We start from the raw sequence: 22068 nt of genomic DNA on the forward strand, positions 1-22068 counted from the left end.
GGGGCACATGTCCCAGCATGCCCCACATGCAGTTGTAATTAGCCCTTGTTGTGTTGTTGTTAATGTTAATGGTTACAATTCCTTATTGTTGCACATGTGTTTACCCGTGTCTTGTGTGTACCCGGTCCAATCCTCATGTGTAATTAGCTTACGTAAATCTCCCACCATGTATGAGTCTTACAGTTCGATGTCTGACAACCTTGTGTTTCCTATGTGTAATTGGTTCGGTGTTCATTGGGTGCCTGATATAGTCCTTTTCAGGACGGCTAATACAGAGCATATTCTCCCCGGAAAGCCAGTCTCCGAGTCTCTTTCTGCTCCCGCGATGCCTCGGTCCGCCTGCCGTCACAATAATTTCAAACACACGACAACCAGAAAAAGGCATAAGTTTTGCAAAAGGATAAAATCTATATGATCTTGGCAGAAGCTACTGGGTTATGCTTGGGTCGTGTACCTGTATCCTCACAGCACTGGCAGCAGATCATCAGACTCAGGAAAAGGCTTCAGATATCAGAGCTCAATTCCAATAAGTCAGGGATGAAGTCTTAGGTGACATGAAAATGACATGGGAACAATATGGAGGTAAAGGAAGGCACAATAATAGAATGTAGGTTGGAGGAAATCTGAAATAAATACTAAGAAAAAAAACTCATCAAACCCAGATGCTGTTATATATGGAAGCCCGTTTCCGCCAGGTAGTAAAAAATATATAAGCCACGGAATCTTGCAATTGCGACTTAGTAAGTCACAATTGCGACTTTATATCTCGCAATTGCGACTTAGTAAGTCACAATTCCGACTTTATATCTCGCAATTCCGACTTTATATCTCGCAATTCCGACTTAGTAAGTCACAATTGCGAGATTCCATGGCTTATATTTTTTTTACTACCTGGCGGAAACGGGCTTCCATAGTTATAGAATATACAGTGGTAAGAAAAAATATGTGAACCTTTTGGTATTTTGTGGTTTTCTGCATTAATTTGCCATAAAATGTGATCTGATCTTCATCTAAGTCTAGGGTTTTGACAAATATAATGTGGGTATAATAATAACACAAAAAAATCCGATATTTCATGTCTTTATTGGGAATTATTGGGAACTATAAAAAAAACTCATTGTGGTAGTAGAAAAAGTAAGTGAACCCTTGAGTTAATGACCTCAAAAAAGCTAACTGGAGTCTTGAGCATATGTAAGCATACCTGGAGTCAGGCCCGGCTCCAGCTCTCAGTAATAGGGTGGGCCAGGAAGATTGTTGGGGGGGGCAATTATTTATATGGGGGGGGGCAATTATTCCTATGTCATATATGTCCTATGACAGCGAATCATGGCTCCTAATTTCCAAGCATGTACACTCTAAAGTTATTTGACATCTTATCCAGTGTGTGCACGTGTGCAGATGCATATGAGTGTAGTTATGTGAGCATGTGTGTATGTTTATATGCATGCATGTGTCTGTGTGTGTGTGTGCACCTGTGTACAGTATGTAGCTTAGGTGTCTGTGTGCATGTATGTATGTGCGTGTGTGTGGATCATCCGCCATCATATATACTTTAAGTAGTACACAACATTTCTACTAAAACAGAATATTTAAGACAGGAAATAAAACTTCTGCACAAAATGCTGCCTAACTTGAGCACTTTATTGGCTACTTTTAAGCTATATTATACACAGAATAGCACTGAACCTTAAACTGAACTGCAAAACACAACTAATACATGACAACTGTTGTACTTGACAAACTAAATGCCATTGAACAGAATAAACCTCTAACAACACAACAGATACAGTAAAAACTGATCAAAGTAAAGGCTCTGAAGCCAATATGAACAAACTAGGACCAAACTGGCAGGAACAAAACTGCATTCACCCAATAAAAGCATGGGCTATCTAACAACAAGCTATGAACCCCATTGCATTATAAGTCACAGAATGTGCAATATATTTAATCAAATCACTGGCTTTTGGCAAACTCTTGCACAAAATCATCCATGGTCAATTGTTGTGTGATTGCTTTTTCATAAGCCAAAATCATCAGGTTTCTCTTTCTCTCGTGGACCATTGAGCGTCGAAAGGGTGTTAGCACTCTTGTGAGGGTAGAAAAAGAGTTCTCACAAGACGTAGTGGAGGTACCGATTACTAAGGCAGACACATACAGCTTATGCAACCGTGGAAATGCATCTTTGAATACCTGCAGGTATTTGCACACATTGGAGCACTCTGCATTTTCAGGCAGATTTTTCAACAGCAATGATTTTGCTACAAGAAGCTCACTGACAGTCTCATTCCTTGAGACACCACTAAGTTCCCAGAAGGGCTGTAATGTATCAACATCAAGAAACAAGTCAGATTTTGGGAGACAGCAGGAAAAGGCTCTCATCAAGTATAAATTCTTCTTTGAAAATCTGCTCTGCATCTCTGACAGTGCCCTGTCTAAAATGCTCAGTAATGGCTTCCTTAGAGTGAAACCACACCCACACGAGGAGGTGCTGTCTAAGTTAGACTGCCCCACTTTGGAGAAAACAGAGTCACCTAAGGGTTTACTCATTGTTCTCTGGTGTTTTGATGGAGGTTCATTGGGGATTTCACCGCAAATTTGGGCCAAGTCAGCATCATTCGCATGAAGACTTTGCAATGCCTCAACTGATGCCTGAATGACCTCACAGGTACTGCACATATCTACATACTATGACTGTAAAATAACATTAGCAGGTTTCAAAATGCCAAGAACATGAACTAAAAACTTGCCAATGACAAAGAACTTGTGCTTATAAAGCTGACATGTAAGCCCTGCTGCTTCTTTGCCCAGATCAACAGAGGCACCCTCATCATCTGCAACTTTTGCCAAGATGTCAAGAATCACCTCTTCATTGTCTACCACACATTTAATCACCTCATAATGACTAGTCCACCGAATTTCTAGTAGCCTCTTGAGGGAGGGGCAGCTGTAATCCTATATGACATAATGGTGTTGAAAAAATGAGTGTAGTGAATCTTCCAAATCAAAAACCTTTTGGCACAGAATTCACTTTTAAGCAGTGAATGTACGGAGTGCATCTGCCCAAGTGTCTTTGGATTTTAGCCTCCACTCATCACTGCTGCACCATCATAAAACTGACTCAAGAAGTTTTCTGCATTAAAGCCTGTATGTGACAGGTGATCAAGAATTTCAGAGGTAATGTACTCAGCATCAAGCTGCTTCAGTTCAAGTAAACCTATCAAATTTTCCTCTGGTATCCCATTGCATACCAACCTCACCATGACTGAAAGGTTTTCTAAATTGCTCCTGTCACTTTTTATGCAGTAGCTTTGTGAATCTGCCTGTGCATATCTGTTCCGGATTTCTTTGATGGCCATTTTGGCAATTGTGTAAATTACTTTATTCAATAGTTTTGGAAGTGTATTTGGCATTTTTTGGAACCCGAGGTGCTATGTTAGCCAGTGTTTTATCTTTTTCAAGTGTATATCTAAATAATTTCACAAACAGACCAGCAGCCAGGCCATTAGAGCATTCCTCATCATTCACATTTTCCTGATCACCAAGTAAGGGAAGTTCATAAACTACAAGAAATTTCACTACCTCTCCAATACTCTTTAAGTAGTATCTGTTTCCAGCAAGAATAAATCTAGGAAATTGCAACCTAGGTGGTTTAATAGGGTAATAAAGTATAAAGTAAGGAGGAAAAGGGCTTTGTTCCAGAGATGGAAAATAACTGATGATGACATAATAAAGCAAGAGTATCTAAATCTACAGGCTGAATTAAAAAATGACATTAGACGAGCTAAAAGGAATGTCGAAAGGAAGATCGCATTGGAAGCTAAGGATGACGTTAAAAGTTTCTTCCAGTATTTTAACTCTAAAGGAGCTCTAAAAGCTGAAATTACTAATCTGCAGGATAGTAAGGGTCTTATAATTGAAAACGACATTGACATAGTAAATGAGTTCAATGATAGTTTTGCACGGGTATTCACTGTTGAGGACACTAGTAACTTACCAGTTCTTATTACTAATCCAACATCGTCTATAACTAATATATATATAACTGAAGCTGATGTTTTGCAAAGCCTAGCTAAGCTCAAAATAAATAAATCACAGGGCCCTGATGGCATCTTACCTATAGTGTTAAAAGAGATGAGGGATATTATTTGCCGACCCTTAACATTACTGTTTCAAAAATCCTTATCTGAAGGTGTGGTACCTTCTGATTGGAAGCATGCCAACATAACGCCCATTTTCAAAAAAGGGGATAGAAGTAATTTTTCAAACTATAGGCCAATCAGTCTAACTTGTATAACTGGTAAAGTTATGGAGGCTATAATCAAAGAGAAAATGGTAGATTACCTGGTCTCAAATAACATTTTGAGGGATAGCCAGCATGGATTTAGGAGAGGTAGATCCTGTTTAACAAATCTGTTGGAGTTTTTTGAGGAAGCTACTCAGGAAGTTGATGATAAGAAGGCCTATGATGTCATCTACTTAGATTTCCAAAAGGCTTTTGATGTTGTTCCCCACAAGAGGCTCTCACTTAAACTCAAAGCGACAGGTATTTTAGGAACTGTAGCGACCTGGATTGATAACTGGTTAACGGATAGGAAGCAGCGAGTAGTTATAAGAGGCTCAATGTCACAGTGGGCCTGCGTTCATAGTGGGGTACCGCAGGGTTCAATTTTAGGACCACTTTTGTTCCTAATTTACATAAATGATATAGACACCAATATATACAGTAAACTGGTGAAATTTGCAGATGACACCAAGGTGGGTGGTGTAGCACATACTGAACTAGCGGCTCAGCAGCTACAGCGGGATCTTAATTTAATTAGTGACTGGGCTGACACCTGGCAGATGAAATTTAACATAGACAAATGTAAGGTACTCCATGTAGGGAGCAGAAATATAAAGTACAGGTATTTTATGGGACCTACTGAAATAAAGGTAGCTGATTATGAGAAAGACCTTGGTGTGTATGTTGATGCTTCCATGTCTCATTCTCGCCAGTGCGGGGAAGCAATAAAAAGGCCAATAGGATGTTGGGGTATATCTCCAGGTGTGTGGAGTTTAAGTCAAGGGGGGTAATGCTAAGATTATACAATTCCTTGGTGAGACCTCACCTAGAATATTGTGTGCAGGTTTGGTCACCATATCTTAAAAAGGACATAGCGGCCTTAGAAAAGGTGCAGCGTAGGGCCACAAGAATGATTCCTGGTCTTAGAGGAATGTCATACGAGGAAAGGTTATTTGAGCTAAATCTGTTCAGCCTCAAGCAAAGGAGACTGAGGGGGGACATGATCCAGGTCTATAAGATTCTAACAGGTTTGGATGCTGTTCAACCGAATAGTTACTTCAGCATTAGTTCAAATACAAGAACTCGTGGCCATAGGTGGAAATTAGTGGGAGAACATTTCAAACTGGATTTAAGGAAGCACTTCTTTACACAGCGTGTAGTCAGAGTATGGAATAGTCTTCTTGATAACGTAGTGCAAGCTGAATCCTTGGGTTCCTTTAAATCAGAGCTAGATAAGATTTTAACAACTCTGAGCTATTAGTTAAGTTCTCCCCAAGCGAGCTCGATGGGCCGAATGGCCTCCTCTCGTTTGTATAGTTCTTATGTTCTTATGATATTTAGATTGAGTTCTAGGTCAAACTGGTTTGTTCGACTTTCAAGAAATTCGAGTTCTAGTGAGTTTGAGAACTGAGGTACCACTGTATTGCAATCTGGTCGAAAGAACTGATACAACAAAAAGATTAGGATGGCATGGCAAGAAATTTAAAAAGTATTTTCTTTAATACACTAGGACAGCATGCATATACAGTAGCCCACAGTGCTAGCCATGTGGTTTTATTTTAAGTATAGCAATGTGATTTTGTTGTAATAAATATTGGGTTATTTATAAAACAAAAAAGCAGTTCAAAAAATTTTCACAAACCCCTCTGAATGGATGAAATAACAAGAATGCATCCAGGTTTTTTCTGAAGCTGCACGCATATTGTATTCTGAGTTCATGCAGCACCAGATTAATGGTGTGAGGTTGAAGACACAGGCCATGTTAGGCCCCATTCACTTGGGCCCGTGCAGTAATACGTAAACCACAAACTACAGTTCGCGAGACACACTTTTAAATTCAGTGAAAAGTCTGAGGTAAAATTCACAGTGGAAACTGTGTGATCTTTTGGTCTTAAATCTTCATGTAAATATTACAAAAATGTATATATTCATTATTTGTGAGTTTAGGATAGGCTATAATTATGGAGTCACAGGAGTGTCATAAAAAGTATAAATCTGTAAAAAAAAATAATAATAAGGAAATAAATGTTGAATAAGAAAGTAAAATAAATACAAATAAAATAAGTAAAATAAATTTAAAATAAACTAATAAGAAAATGAATGCTTCCTTATTGTCACGTTTGTCAGCGGCGAGCAGGAAAAGGAGGCGAGAGCAGCTAGGTTGACGGACAAACGGGGTTTATTAAAGTTAAACAGACAAGACTGGTACTCACACATGGTATAGACGAACATATAGGACTAGCACTCACAAGCATTTAGACGATGACAGATCTGGGGGAAACTAACCGAGACATGGACTAAATACACAGGACAGGTTTGAATTAACTAAACATAGGTGGGAACAATCAGGAGTCGACATGAGGTAATGAGGGGGCGTGGCACACACGAGGATCGTTCGGAGCTGAACGTGACACTTATTGCTTTTAATTTTACCGGATTGCATTTAATTCTACCAAATTGCTTTTATTAAAGGCTGTCAATCTGCTGGCTTTAGACATGCCTTCCTGCCCAGGCTGAGTATTCAATTCCAGCACATATGAATATAGCTTTCGACTTGTTTTCTAATTTACAATTTTGTGCTTAAATCAAAAATGGATCACATTCTATTTTGTTTTTTCGTCTGACACAAGAGACGTTACCCTTGAATGTAACAAGTTACTTGTGGAAAACGTTGTTAAATTTTGGTCACACTTTATTAATTCCATCCCACAATATGCTAAAACGTGGGCACGTTTTACTAAGGGCACTTTAACACAATAGAAACTTTTTGAACCAGAATTCTTTTCTGGAACCAGAGACTTTTGTCAAGGTCACACTGTAGGAACTCGTCTCAATTGTAGTTGCTTGGAGGCAGTTTGAACCAGAACCCTTTTAAGTACCTACTCCAGGCTAGGTACTTTTCCTTTGAACACAAACTGGGGAGATGCAAGGATAAACTTGCTGACTGGTTGGTTGACAACAAGCACCGGTGTTAACTAGGAAGTTATGCAGAAGTACAGGAAGAGAGATAGTAGTGGAACAAAAATTGAGCAGATGGAATTATTTGTAATGTACCTCAATCACATTTTAATGCATCAGTTAATACATTTTTACTCATGGCTCCATATTTCTGCATCTTAAAATCCTATCTTTAACTTCAGTCTAATATGAAACTTGCCAGTACTTATTAGTGGGACCACATTACATTGCCTTTCATTCTGTGGTAAATGAAAAATACACCTGCTGGCCAGATCTAAGATCTAATAAGAATCATGAACATATAATGGGTCCTATAAGTAAAGCAAAGTATTGTAGGACCCGGCGGACCCAGGCACTGCAAGAATAACGAAAGACGAGGAGATTAGCTTGCCGGAACAGAACATGCTCTTTATTACAGTCCTGAACAAGACTGCAGCAGGCACCCAACTAGCACCAAACCCAAATACATACAGCGGAAACACAAGGTGGTCAGACACCAAACAGCAAGGTACACACATGGTGGGAGATTTATACAAGCTAAGAACACGTGAGGATCAGACAGGGTTCACATAAGACGGGGGCAACATACACGCCACAACCAGGAAATACAACCATAAATGGCAACAATATAACAAGGGCTTTTTACAAGACACAGCCAGAGCTATTTACAATTGCACGCTAGCATGTCGGGGTATGCTGACCCCCGCCAGCAATACATTATAAAAATAAAAGGCTGTGTCCTGCTATCAATCCCCCAATAACTAACAAATAACTACTGTAGCTAACAGAATGACCTACAGAAAGAACCGCTTATAGTGAATACTAAGCCTAGCTAAACTCAAAATAAATAAATCGCAGGGGCCTGATGGCATCTTACCTTTAGTCTTGAAAGAGATGAGGGATATTATTAGCCAACCTTTGACTTTAATATTCCAGAAATCGTTATCTGCGGGTGTGGTACCATCAGATTGGAAGCATGCTAATATAACACCCATATTCAAAAAAGGGAATAGAAGTAATCCAGCAAACTATAGGCCAATCAGTTTAACTAGCATTACTGGAAAAATAATGGAAGCTATAATTCAAGTGAAAATGGTAGATTACCTAGATGCAAATAACATTATAAAGGATAGCCAACATGGATTTAGGAGAGGTAGATCCTGCTTAACGAATCTGCTTGAGTTCTTTGAGGAAGCTACAAGTGAAATTGATCACAAAAAGGCCTATGATGTGATTTACTTAGATTTCCAGAAAGCCTTTGATGTTGTCCCCCACAAACGGCTCTTGTTAAAGCTTAAAGCTGCAGGAATTTTAGGAACTGTGGCAGCTTGGATCAAAAACTGGCTAACTGATAGGAAGCAGCGAGTAGTTATTAGAGGCACTATGTCACAGTGGGCCTCCGTTTATAGTGGGGTACCGCAGGGTTCAATTTTAGGACCACTATTGTTCCTAATTTACATTAATGATATTGACACGAATACATACAGTAAACTGGTTAAATTTGCAGACGACACTAAGGTGGGCGGGGTAGCAGATACTAATCTAGCAGCAGAGAGGCTTCAACGGGATCTGGATTTAATTAGCGAATGGGCTGATACCTGGCAGATGAAATTTAACACAGATAAATGTAAGGTAATCCATGCAGGGAGCAGAAATATACAGTACAGATATTTTATGGGTTCCACTGAAATAAAGGTAGCTGATTACGAGAAAGATCTCGGTATGTATGTTGATGCTTCCATGTCCCACTCTCGCCAATGTGGGGAAGCAATAAAAAAGGCGAACAGAATGTTGGGTTATATCTCTAGATGTGTGGAGTTTAAGTCAAGGGAGGTGATGTTACACTTATATAATTCCTTGGTAAGACCCCACCTAGAATACTGTGTGCAGGTTTGGTCACCATACCTCAAGAAGGACATTGCTGCCTTAGAAAAGGTGCAACGAAGAGCTACGAGAATGATTCCTGGTCTTAGAGGAATGTCTTACGAGGAGAGGTTAACGGAACTGAATCTGTTCAGCCTTGAGCAAAGGAGACTAAGGGGGGATATGATTCAGGTCTATAAGATTCTAACGGGTCTGGATGCTGTTCAGCCAAATGACTATTTCAATATTAGTCTAAATACTAGAACTCATGGCCATAAGTGGAAATTAGCGGGAGAACATTTTAAAACAAATTTGAGGAAGCACTTCTTTACACAGCGTGTAGTCAGAGTATGGAATAGTCTTCCTGCTATTGTAGTGGAAGCTAAAACCATGGGTTCCTTTAAATCAGAGCTAGATAAGATTTTAACAACTCTGAGCTATTAGCTAAGTTCTCCCCAAACGAGCTTGATGGGCCGAATGGCCTCCTCTCGTTTGTAAATTTCTTATGTTCTTATGTTCTTATGTCCGTCTTGGTAAGATTAATCACAATATGCGGATGATCATAATAACCAAATTCTTTATGTCTAAGGCAGATTACCATGTAATTGACATTTGGATATTTAATATATGAATATAAGTTAATAAAACAGACAGCGTACATAAAATATAGCTTATACAGGTGCTTGTTTTTGTTAGTTTATCATAACCTTTGAAGAGTCTATATTTGTCACCGACAGAAAATTACTTTCTTTTTCCTTTCATGTTTTCTGTGCACGCAGCATTAGCCTCATGTAGCCAGCCAGAAGAAGATGCGTTACTGTTAGGCAAATCAGGCTTATAAACCTTATGTAAAAACGCATCATATAAAACTGTGTGCATTGTTCCCCAATGTTTAATGCTTAAAGCACGCTTCACAGGACATGTCTGTGCCATTTAGGTTTATACTTATTAGTCCATAAATACATTTTATCTTTGGTCCTTTAAACCAGCGGTTCCCAACAGGGGGGTCCCGGCTTACAAGGGGGCCTCAGCGAGCTCTGTGGGGGGTCGCATCATATTTAAAAAATTTTTTTAGAAGTGGCCAATCAGGAGAACGATCATGTTGCCTTAGTTAATTTTATCCCCTGGCTGACCAAAAAATGGACAAATTTGTAATTCGTCCTCCACAAAAAATCTCACTGATTCGCCTTCAGCAGCTAATAGTAATGACCCAAGCATACTGGACCCAGGTGAGGAAGCTCCAAACATTTCGGGTCGCAGCGCTAGCAATACTGGAAATACTGGTTTTATTCCATTTTCTCAAAGCAAAGAATCCCTGACCCAGCCACAGTACATTATCTGCGCTAAAGTTCTTGCTAACGAATGCATGAGGCCGTCCAAATTAATAAGACATTTGCAGACGACTCATCCCCAATACCGCGACAAGCCCAGAGCATTTTTTGAGTACAAGGCAAAAGAATTGACACACACCCAAAATGAGATGAGGGATGTCACAGCTACTGACAAGAAACTTTTAAAAATATCATACACAGTTGCTGAAAAAAATCGGCAAAGCAAAGAAAGGGCATACAATTGCAGAAACTTTGATTTTGCCATGCGCAACAGAGATTGTCAAGGAATTATTTGGAGAGGATAAATCAGAACAACTGGCCAAGATACCATTATCAAATAATACGGTCAAACGTCGCATCGGAACAATGTCAGAAGATGTGAGGGATCAGCTTTGTGTGCGACTTCGTGGTAACAAATTCGCACTTCAAATGGACGAGTCTACCGACGTGTCAAAAATGGCCCAACTCCTCGCATAAGTTCATTATGAATGGGAAAATGAGATAAAAGAAGATTTTTTGTTTTGTAAAGAGCTCCGTACCACGACGACGGCAAACGATATTTTTGAAACTCTTGATAATTTCATCAGAACAAATGAGATAAACTGGAGTGACTGTATTGGGGTCTGTACTGATGGAGCTGCCGCGATGACTGGCAGGCAGTCCGGGATAGTTCAGTAATTCAAAGAGGTTGCTCCGCTTGCCGTCTCAACGCACTGCTTTCTGCACAGAGAGGCACTTGCTACAAAAGAAATGGAACCCAGTCTTCATGGAGTTTTGGATGTGGCCGTAAAAATCGTGAACTTTGTAAAAGCCAGAGCCACCAACTCCAGGTTATTCACTGCTCTCTGCGAAGAGGTCGGCGCTGATTATCATACCCTGCTGATGCACACTGACGTGAGATGGCTGTCCAGAGGGCGGGTGCTGATGCGTCTGTTCAGCTTGAGGGAGGAGTTGTGTGATTTTCTTGCAGACAAAAGACCAGACCTTGCAGAGTTTTTGGACGATGACAAATGGCTCGCGCAACGCAGCTACCTTTCAGACATATTCGGTGAAATGAACAAGCTTAACAAAGCAATGCAAGGTGCAAACATAAACACTGTGGTGCAGCATGAACGAGTAGAAGCTTTCAAAAGAAAACTACACATTTGGAAAACCCGTGTCTCTTCTGGAATCACTGACATGTTTGAGCACACCCATGCATTTATTGCAGACAGACACTTGAATTTTAAAATCATTCAACGACAAATAACAGTGCATCTATCAAAGCTTCTGGAGAAATTTGAAAGTTATTTCCCAGCTCTAACTGAGGAGCAGGCAGCTGATTTTCTGTGGATCAGAAACCCTTTCGCCGAGAACATTGAAACAAAGCTTCCAACTACACTGCCTTCAAGACTTCTGGAAGAGCTTATAGAAATATCTTCTGATGCCAGCCTGAAAGCCCATTTCAGTGAAGTTTCACTGGAATCATTCTGATCTGAAATTGCAGAAGAATACCCAGTCTGTCACACTGCTGCATTGAAGGTGCTGATTCCCTTTAGCACCACCTACCTTTGTGAAGCTGGGTTTTCAACCATGACAGCCCTTAAAACCAAATACAGGGCCAGACTGACCCTTGAGGATGATATGCGTCTTGCCCTGTCAAAGATCTCTCCACGTATTGACCAAATTATTACTCACTGCCAGCAGCAATCCTCACACTGATTGATAAAGCATAACAACATTCAAGTATTAAATTGTAATAGCCTATATTAGTTTTTTCCCTTATACACCAGTGTGAATACTGATATTTTTGTTATTGAATTTCAAATAGGGCCAATTTAAAGGCCAAAGGCTTACATTTTTCAGTTATAAATGGCCTACTGATGTTTTGCTTTTATATTTTACATTAGGCTATTATTTGTGCATAAACATATCTAGATATAGCAATAAACACACCGTTTGTTTGAAAACAACATTTTTTGTCATCCTTACTGCAAACTTATATGAGCGATAATATCATTAAATGTGGAGGGGGGCTTTACAATATTTTCTGGGGGAAAAGAGGGTCTCAGGCAAAAAAAGGTTGGGAACCACTGCTTTAAACAGACACAGCACAGTTATTAATTGTAATAGAAAAGTTTTGTGAAATCTTGAAAAATTCCATCTCACCTTTTCGAGATTTCAAAAAGGTTGGTATTTCGAGATCTGTTATTCTTTTTTTTCTTCTTCAATCACTGATTTTTTCCCCCCTCCGTGGGATGAATGAACAGATGATACATGGATTCCACCAAAGCAGGATTCATGTGTGCAGGAATTGACTACTTAGCCTGGGCAGGAGTTGATTGACAGCTTGTGCCTTTGAGGAAACGCAATACGGTAAAAGTGAAAGCAATTTGGCAAAATTAAAAGCAATATGGTAAAAGTAATGTAAAAGCAATACAGCAAAAGCAGTATGGCAAAATTAAAACCAATACAGGTAAATGTAAATGTGATCCGGGAAAATTAAAAGCAATCCAGGAAAATTATTCCTTTACTTTTTTTAATACACAATTATTCTTACTTCCTCCCTCACCCCTTCTGGGGTGTGCTCCATGGAGCACAATGTCGTTGAAGAGTTTATGCCTCTGCGGCCTGCAAGACAACTACCTCCACCTCCGGCAACTACCCTCCAACCTGCCTGCCCTTGGCTCAACACGATGCCTCGCCATCCATCCTGCGGCTGTGTGTCTATTAATCCTGCCATCGTGCATCAAGCACCACGTGCCTGCACCGGTCGGCCGCTGCATTGAGACATATATTTCAACCCCTGTATTAGCTTAGTCATTTCATCTTGTCTGTATTAGCTTAGTCATTTCATCTTGTTTGTTTGACTCATCTGCCGGCCCCTGGAGGATGGGCTCCCCCTTTGGGTCTGGTTCCTCCCAAGGTTTCTTCCTCTTAGGGAGTTTTTCCTTGCCACCGTTGCCTTTGGCTTACTCAATGGGGGGTCCTTACGAGGCAGAAATGTAAAGCACATTGAGACAATGTAATGTTGTGATAATGCGCTATATAAATAAAATTGAATTGAATTGAATACTTTTAATTTCTTTTCCTTATAATTTAATTTTCATTTATTTCACTTTCTTATTGAACATTTATTTCTTTTTTCTTTTATGGATTTGTTCTGTTTTATGGGACTCCTGTGATTTCATATATAATCTCAGTTGCATGAAAAATGAATGAAAAAATACTTAGACAGGTATAAAACATTCCATTCATTTAGCTGCTGAATTAATCAATTCCATTCAATCTTATACAGACAGAATGATCATAATGATTTGGGTAATTTCAGTAAATTTTGGGTTATTTTTCAAAGGATATTTTTAGACATCCTAAGGTAACATGAGAAGCTCCTATTATTGGTCTGTTTTGCCAAATGTGTTCAGTATAACTTTACTGTATTGGCCACTTAAAAATACAGTTTTCTTTTTTACATCATCAAGTTTTGTAAAACTTCATAAATTTCCCACTTTGGCTATAGTTGTCTCAATATATATGTTTGTTCTCCATTTACAGTTCTCTTCAGAAGTCCTGCTGCAACCTGTGCCAGTACAAAAACAACACCTCCCTAAAATAGGTCCTGGTACAAAGCAAATTAAGCAAAGAAATTTAAGCCCACATGGTTATTTAGTCTTCTTTCTGCCATATTGCCAATTTTTTTTTTTTATAAATCAATGCTTTTTTATAATTGAGTAATCAAGTTTAATTGCGTAATTGTGACAGCTTTAGTTACATGGAATAAATAATGAGTCAATGTCAATCAATTGTAATGTTTACAGTAGGTTCACTTTAGGAATTATCCTTATAAAATCACAATAAACTGGTGTACAATTACTATGAATAAATGTAAGGGCAAAGTACCATTTTATACAGCTACAATTTGACTGGACAACCATAAGTGAAAGCTTAATTTCTAATAAATACTGAAATCAGCGTTGACCAAGCAGAACGAACCTGGATCCCAACTGTAAAAAAAACTGTGTCTGTTTTGACCATTGTACCCATGGGAAGAGGAGAGTTCATCAATTTTAGCACATTTATTCAATTCTGTATTACATTATCATTCCCTCTCTGGTTTAAATATTGAAATTTGAAAGGAATAGCGTTACATAATAGAGGGAAAATGGATGACCCCAAGTGAGGTGCCTTTCAGTATTTCTGCATCAAATAAGAACAAGTGCACTCTTTTGCAGAGCCTCCAGGTAAACTGACACAGCGACTACAGCTACACAAAGCTAAGACTGATCAAACGGTCTGATGACTTCATCAGAAAACACTGTCAATCATTTTATCTCCATAAGACGGCTTATAAATATACTACTTAAACCAAGCATTTTGAATATCTGCTGTTTAAGACTGTCGGGAGGCCTTACACAATGCACCTGTGCTTGTGATTGCTGGAGGAGGCTGCTTCCTGCTGTCTCTCCCACATATCCTCAGTTCTCCTCACAACTAGCTTTCATAATTCAGTCAAAATTGTCAAGGACACAAAACCGAATGTCATCATGTGACAAATACGTAATTGAAACTCACTTCTGGGAACTTACTAACAATGTCACAATAGGATCCATTTAAGAAGTATGGTCAAAACAGTGCTCCATCACATATATACCAGTTTTTTATCAAGAAATCAAAATATATCTGTTGAATTTACCCATTAACAGCAACCAAAATCCATTCATATGAACCACCACATATAAAGTGGCAACCACTTAATTACAATGTTGTAAAAGTAACTACAATTTAAATCACATGATTTCCAAGCAATTTCAATATCTTTGGTTGGGGAAAGTTTATTAATTCAGGTAATCCATAACCCTGATCCCACAAGTTCAATGGATAAATTAAATATCAAATACAGACAGCAAGTCAAGGGTAAAAGTTGTCCTCACATGATACGGTGAATATCTAGACTAGAAGGGAAGGAAATGCAGGTGAACATTTAAGATGACCATTCCACAACTTGAATTTTAAGTGTGTGCCTTTGTATTCATAATAAATTAATAATTCATGTGAACGACGCAGTTATGCACATTTTGGGGGAAAAATAAAAATGGATTTTTGCTTATGCCAGGAGACCACTTCATCACAAATTGATCAGCCTCCCACATTTTCTGAGCCTAGAGGAGGAAATGTTGTGATGTTTTCGCTAAGAAAATTGCATTTTATTAATTTTCAAACGTCTTTGAGAAACCACGATATAAAACATTCTTATACACTAAGGGAAAAAAATCACATTAAAAACTGTTACCCTGAATATCAAGGCTAGCTAGTACTGGTTAGGTCCCACTTTTGCCTACAGAACCACATTAAGGACAAATAAACTGTGTTCAGAGAAGCCTTTCTTTGCACAGTTGCAGTACTGAGTTGTTATTTTTGTACTTTTCCACCTTTTTTGTACTTTTATTTTTGACCTTCCAGTTAGCTTTAACAAATCTTGCCATTCTCCCCTGACCTCTCTCTTTAACAAGGTGTTTTCAGCTACAGAACGGCCCGTGACTGGTTGGTTTTTTTCATCACATCATTCTCTGTAAACTCTTGACACTATGCTGTGTGAAAATCCCAGGAGCCTGGCCATAGAGGTGCTGGAACTACCATGTCTGGCACCAGCAATCACAACACCTTCAAGATCACTTAGATCAAGCACCTCAGCCATTCAAATGCTGAATCGAGCAGTAACCAAACCTCTAATCCTGTTTCTATGCTGTGTGTATTCAGTTGCAGCCACATGACTGGCTGGATTTGTTTAGAGGAGGAGCATTAGCAAACAAGTGTACCCAATGAACTGACCAAAATGGATTCAAATATGAACAATATAAAACATTGAATTTCTTTCACTATTTTGAATTAGGTCCTTATATGCCACGTAAAATTATTCGTATACAGTTACAAGTTTCTATCACGTTTGTTTAAAACTTTTCAGTAGCAAAGTCAGAATGTATAGTAATGGCTGGTATGACCAACTTAAAGCTCAGTTTTCAGAGCAAAATAGACACATAAACAGGACAAGTGCTTCTTTAAAATAATTTTCAAAAACTTGCATGCAAGCTAATAGTCGAGAATTAAGAGATTTGTGAATTAACTGCTGTTAGACGTCCCGTGGAGAGGAAGTGGGGCATGGTTACTGTTGCTACTTTTAAGTAACGAACATAGCCCAGCTGCCAGCTGAGAGCCCTGCTGTTAAAGGCTTGAAATATAGAGGCATCTGACAAGCTTATTTAAAACTGTTTTTGTCACAAAGGACTGGCCACAGAGGGCATCACTTTTAGAAATTGAAACGCCAGGGACTTTAGTAAGACACAGATTCACACAAACAAAAAACGAAAAACACTCTGACAAATACAACAAAAAGGTGTTATGATTTTCACTAAGCAACAATCAAAGTTATCATCTAGTATCATGCATTTGCAAAAACAGTGACTTACAGCAGTTTTCCATGTAGATTTTGTCAGGTAACCACTTAACATGATAAATGTATGACACATGTAAACTGGTACAGGACCAGTGTCAGTGCCATGTTTAGTATGGTCCCTTATCAAAGACATGCCAAATTTCCCACTGGGACAGAAAGTAAATGGAGGCGCCTCCATGCTGACAGTACTGTGGATGGTGCTATACACATTAACGTTGGATTCACTGCATGGAGGCTGAGCAATCTTATCAACGCAAGTTCATTCAGATACACAACCCATCCATCCAGCTTCAATAATGACTAATCGAAATGGATAAAGGGATCAGTGACTGGGAACAAGGCAGAGTATCCATATCTTTGTGGGGACCATTCATTCATTTCTTTGGGAGAAACCATAATCCCAATAATGACAACCCTAACCCCTACAAACTGCTTACCCTGGGTACTGAACATGGTCAGCAACATGAATTTGGAGAAGCAATATTACATATGGATTGATTATAATATGTACTGTATTTAATATTTTACATAACAACAAAACACAAGCCTTTTGGTATTTTTAGTTTTTTGATTGCAGTCACAGATTTTTATAAAATTGAATCCCCACAATGTCAAACAAATGTTTTTGGGAACATTAGGTCCTCAAAATGTAATCTATATCTGATCCCCTCCCCCCTCACACACACACACACACACACACAATTGTAAGAAGCACACCAGGGAAAACCATATAAAAAAAGAATACAAAACAAGAAACATGCAAACTCCTCAAATATACATCTAGGGCGGGGTTGAACCTGATACCCTTCAGATGCAAAGCAACATGAAATAGATGAAAGTGAATGTATAAAGCCCTTAGACGAACAGAATAAGATCCTGAGATCTATGTCTGAAAGACGTCCCTGTGAGATCTCCAGTCCAGTATCCTCAGTGTCCCACCCAGGGTCTTCTGTATGACATCTCCTGTGGAGACTTACCGAGTACCCGTAAACACCTACATTCAGCTGTTCCGTTTCACTTAAGTTGATAAAAAGGTGCAAGTTATAGTGGAGTACCAAGTGAAGGAAAAGGCACCAATTTACAATATTCATTAGCCACTTAGTATTATCATAAAGGGCTTGCAAGGGTCATGCACATGTTTACTTGTTTAATTAAACCATATACATATCCCTACATGTCACGCTGCCCATGAGTGATGACAGCTTCCAGAAACCATTGCCACTATGACACTTTATTTTTGTTTTCATGTTCATGTGAACAGTGAATTGCACTGTTTGCTTGAAGTTTCACAAACTATAGCTTAGCATTTTGTAACTTGTATATACGTACGAATATTGTGTGTAGATTTTAAAACAAAACAAGAGTTAACTGTAAGGTTACCATACGTCTGTATTTCTCTGGACGTGAATTTTCGTGTCATTAATACTCATATGAGACGCACTACCTGACTGGCCCGTGAACACAGAATCTCATTATTATTCATGAGAGAAGTGCTACCTGATTGGTCAGGGAACATGACAAGTCATTAATATTCTGATCCCAGGACATCTCCTCTTTTTTGTCTCACCAAATGTGGTAAACTTTACCATTACGAGGTGAATAAAATGCTACTGGCTTTTAAAAGCCCAGCATGTAATTCTGAAGGGGAGGGGGGAAACTACACTGGAAAAATAGACAGGTCTGAGTAGCGTGGCCTTAAAGTCCCAGCACACTGGAATGCTGAGCTGTATCCGACAGGCCATAGAAACTCTGTTCAGGGAAGCAGCCTCACAACTGTAAAACACAGGAAATCAAAGGAGCAGAGGAGTGGTAGACAGCCTTGGGTGACGCTTCCTGTGAGAATGTGGGAGGAGGGAGGTGTGCAACAAAATCATGGGAACACAATAAGGCTACCAAGCCAACGTGTGGCTCTGTGGGTCAGGAGTCTGTGTCTGCCTTAGGAACGTTATGGGTTCATATCCTGTAGCCGACAGAGTGATGCCACTGCTGGCCACTTCAACAGGACCCTTAATCCCACAAACTGCTCCAATTAGGTAACTGAATAAATGGCTGACCCTGTGCTCTGACCCCAGCTTTTGCTCTCAGCCGTATTTGTGGTTCTTATAAGACAGAATGAGGGGATATGCAAAGACTGAATTTGTTTGCTACTTGTGAAATGATGATTAAAGCATTAGGTATTCTAGGGCTGCTTCTAGTTGTGGATTTGTACACATCCAGGTGATATCGGCACTATGAAATCCCCCTTGCTTCACCTGATTAGCGGGGGATCCATCATATTCCTCCAGGGCGTCAAGGGCAGTCTGCCATGCAAGATGTTAAAAGGGCCCCTGTTTATCAAGTTCACAACAATGTCGGTAGAATCAACTGCATCTGGCCCGCTATAAGACACCTCTTTTATATGACACATTTAGGCCATATTTCACTGTTAAATAGCATCCTGCTAAATGACACTGGGTAAATTACATCAGGTATATTATATTAGCTATGCAACAAATACTAATTGATATTGTACACCAAATTAAACAGTTCAATTCAGCAATTTTGATAATATAAATAGAACTATGTTGGCTAAAGCACTCTGAGTAAATTACAATACCTATATTAATTATGCAACATTTACTAAAATATCTTATATACAAAATTCAGCAAACTGAACAATATGAATTACAGTAACTAAATTACATTAAATAGAAACAAATGTTGGCTTCTATGCAGCAGTGAAACTAGACTACTGGGTAAAATGTTTGTTACACTAATGGTCCCATGCCATGCTTCGCCATCACCACAGCAACCTCACCTGAGCATATGGGCTGCATTGAACACCACGTCAAACTCAGTGCTGTCCAGCCACACGGCCTTCTGTGCCATCTCAGCGGCCTCCTGCACACGAGCCTCCTCCAGCAGAAACTGCCCTGGGGAGGGGGGACAGAGGGAAGGGGTCAGGTGGGATACAGATCCCCAACATTTCGCCACTGCGCTTACAAACAAGCAGGTCCAAGCTGACACACGCAATGCTGTTTAACCCACAAGAATCTTAGTAAATAATCTGGATGGAAAACATGTTCTCATCGGCCACAGTGTGAGGGCACCGTGAAGAAATAAATCTTGGAAAAAAGCCTCACCCTGTTTAGTCAGATCTTGAGCTGCTGTTTATGGAGCAGCTGCAAATAAAACAAAAATAATCTAATACATTTACTTTGATCTCTATAACTAAGACTATTATTCTGGTTCTGGAAATTTTGGGAAAAAGGTTTAATCAATGTCTAATATTATATTCCTTTACAGGAAAAGTGAATTTTAATATTTTATGTAATGAACCAAGGACTTTCATGGTACATATCTTGCTACCTATAAAAGCTGGACTTCTATTACCTGAAACATTTAGGTTACAAGGTCAGACTTTAACCGATACCAGTGTCTCCAAAGACATGTCCCAAACTGTCTGCTTTTATGTTAATTTCACAATCCTAAATTCCTAAATCCCAGAGGGACTCATTAGCAGTCCAGTTTGAACTAAGGGCCTGAAATAGTTAGTATTTATTCTAAAACTTATTCTAAGATTTTTTTAAGGAGGGGGGTGTAAGAGGGGCCATAATTCATATGGAGGGACCAAACTTTTCATCAACCAATGAAATGCTTTGAATTGGTGAGTGAGAGGGGAGGGGGTGCTCCAGGGGCCAGTCAGCTTTCAGCTGGGGCCAGTTCCCCTGTGGCCCCACCCCTGTACACTGCCCTGGTTAGTACTTGGTTAACACACATCTAAAATGGAGAAATAGGAAGGACTTTCATGAGCTGATTGTCAGTAACTGCCCTGCGATGGGCTGGCCCCTCATCCAGGGTTGTTCCCTGCCTCGTGCCCATTGCTCTTCCGGGATAGGCTCCGGACCCCCCGCGACCCAGTGGGATAAGCGGGTTGGACAATGGATGGATGGATGGATTGTCAGTAACTAAGTTAAACTTCTTGCAGGTCACCTTACAGGTTCCCACTGGATGATAGGCAGACAGTGACTGGCAGGGAAATATTACTGCTACACACTATAGGTCACAAAACCTTATTTCACCAGTAAATTGTGCTGGAATGGAAAGGCTTAAGAGAGATTAAGTGAATTGTAATCTGTAAGCATTAAAAGATAAAAGCAACAAAACTCCCAATAAACTGAGAGTATCACTAAAAACATGAAAAATAAAAATTATAATTTTTACATAATCATTATACACTGGTCAAAAAACTAAGGGAACACTTAGGCCTCGTCCACATGGACGTTCGAAATGAACGCCCTCTGAACACCATACGTGTTTTTCCTGCGTTTTGTAGCTGCGTTCAATTGGCATTTGACTGGTGTTCGCTTGACGCTGTTTAACACCAGCCTGACGCCCAATCTGTAGTTTCATGTATTTACCTGTGGGGGCAGTAATTACTCTGTTCAGAGTGTTTACACGTGGGTCATCTTGGTTTATAGTTCTGAATTGAAAACATGGATCCCTATTCTTTATTAAAACTTAAGTTCGACATTCTTGTTTTAAAAATCCACCTGATATGGCGCCGTAGGCAGGAGAGGAACAAACATCGCCGCTGCTACTGGGTTCACCCTCTTACTGCGCAACGTCAGACCAAAGGGACGTTTTTTGTGCTTTTTGAAGACATGCAAAGATTTCCGCAGAAGTTCTTCAACTACACTTGCATTTCAGTATCTACTTTTGATTGTCTACTGCGACTGGTTCAACAGCACATTACACGGCACTCAACAAATATGCGAGTGAGTGTTAGTCCTAAAGAGAGGTTACTAGTCACCTTGAGGTAAGCAATATACAAATAGCATTGAAGTGTGCATTCATCTGTCATTTTGTAATGTCATTAGCACAAACTTACAATCTTTCGAATTATCAGTTTTTATTAATATTTTGTTTATATACGACTGTTAAGTTAGTTTGATTTTCCTATTATGCACTTAAACCATTTCAGAGGATTATGTAAAATCAACTGTGCAGCACACAAGAATTTTTTATATAAACAATTATATATGTACGCAGTTGCCGTAAAGAATCATGGGACATATTCGGTCCTCCAGAATGCCAACCAAACGCCATGTAAACACAATAACATTGTTTTCCTTGCGTTCGTTGTGATTTTGACGCCAAGAAAACGTTGCATGCAGCGTTTATTTGACGCCACCTGAACGCGTAGCCGGCCGAACGCCGGTGCT

The 22068-nt window shown here is 39.4% G+C and overlaps 1 protein-coding gene across 1 annotated transcript in view; it reads right to left on the minus strand.

Annotated features, from left to right (window-relative positions):
• Nucleotides 1-19776, minus strand: part of LOC140586891 (protein O-mannosyl-transferase TMTC2-like) — a gene marked incomplete at its 5' end in the record, with an annotated part of 40310 nt that extends 20534 nt beyond the window's left edge. The window contains one exon of the mRNA XM_072708380.1: nucleotides 19662-19776. Coding sequence (XP_072564481.1) covers nucleotides 19662-19776 — 115 coding nt within the window. The remainder of the gene's footprint in view (nucleotides 1-19661) is intronic.
• Nucleotides 19777-22068: the final 2292 nt, after the last annotated feature.

Source organism: Paramormyrops kingsleyae, unplaced genomic scaffold (assembly GCF_048594095.1).
Source record: "Paramormyrops kingsleyae isolate MSU_618 unplaced genomic scaffold, PKINGS_0.4 ups81, whole genome shotgun sequence".
NCBI classification, from domain to species: Eukaryota; Metazoa; Chordata; class Actinopteri; order Osteoglossiformes; family Mormyridae; genus Paramormyrops; species Paramormyrops kingsleyae.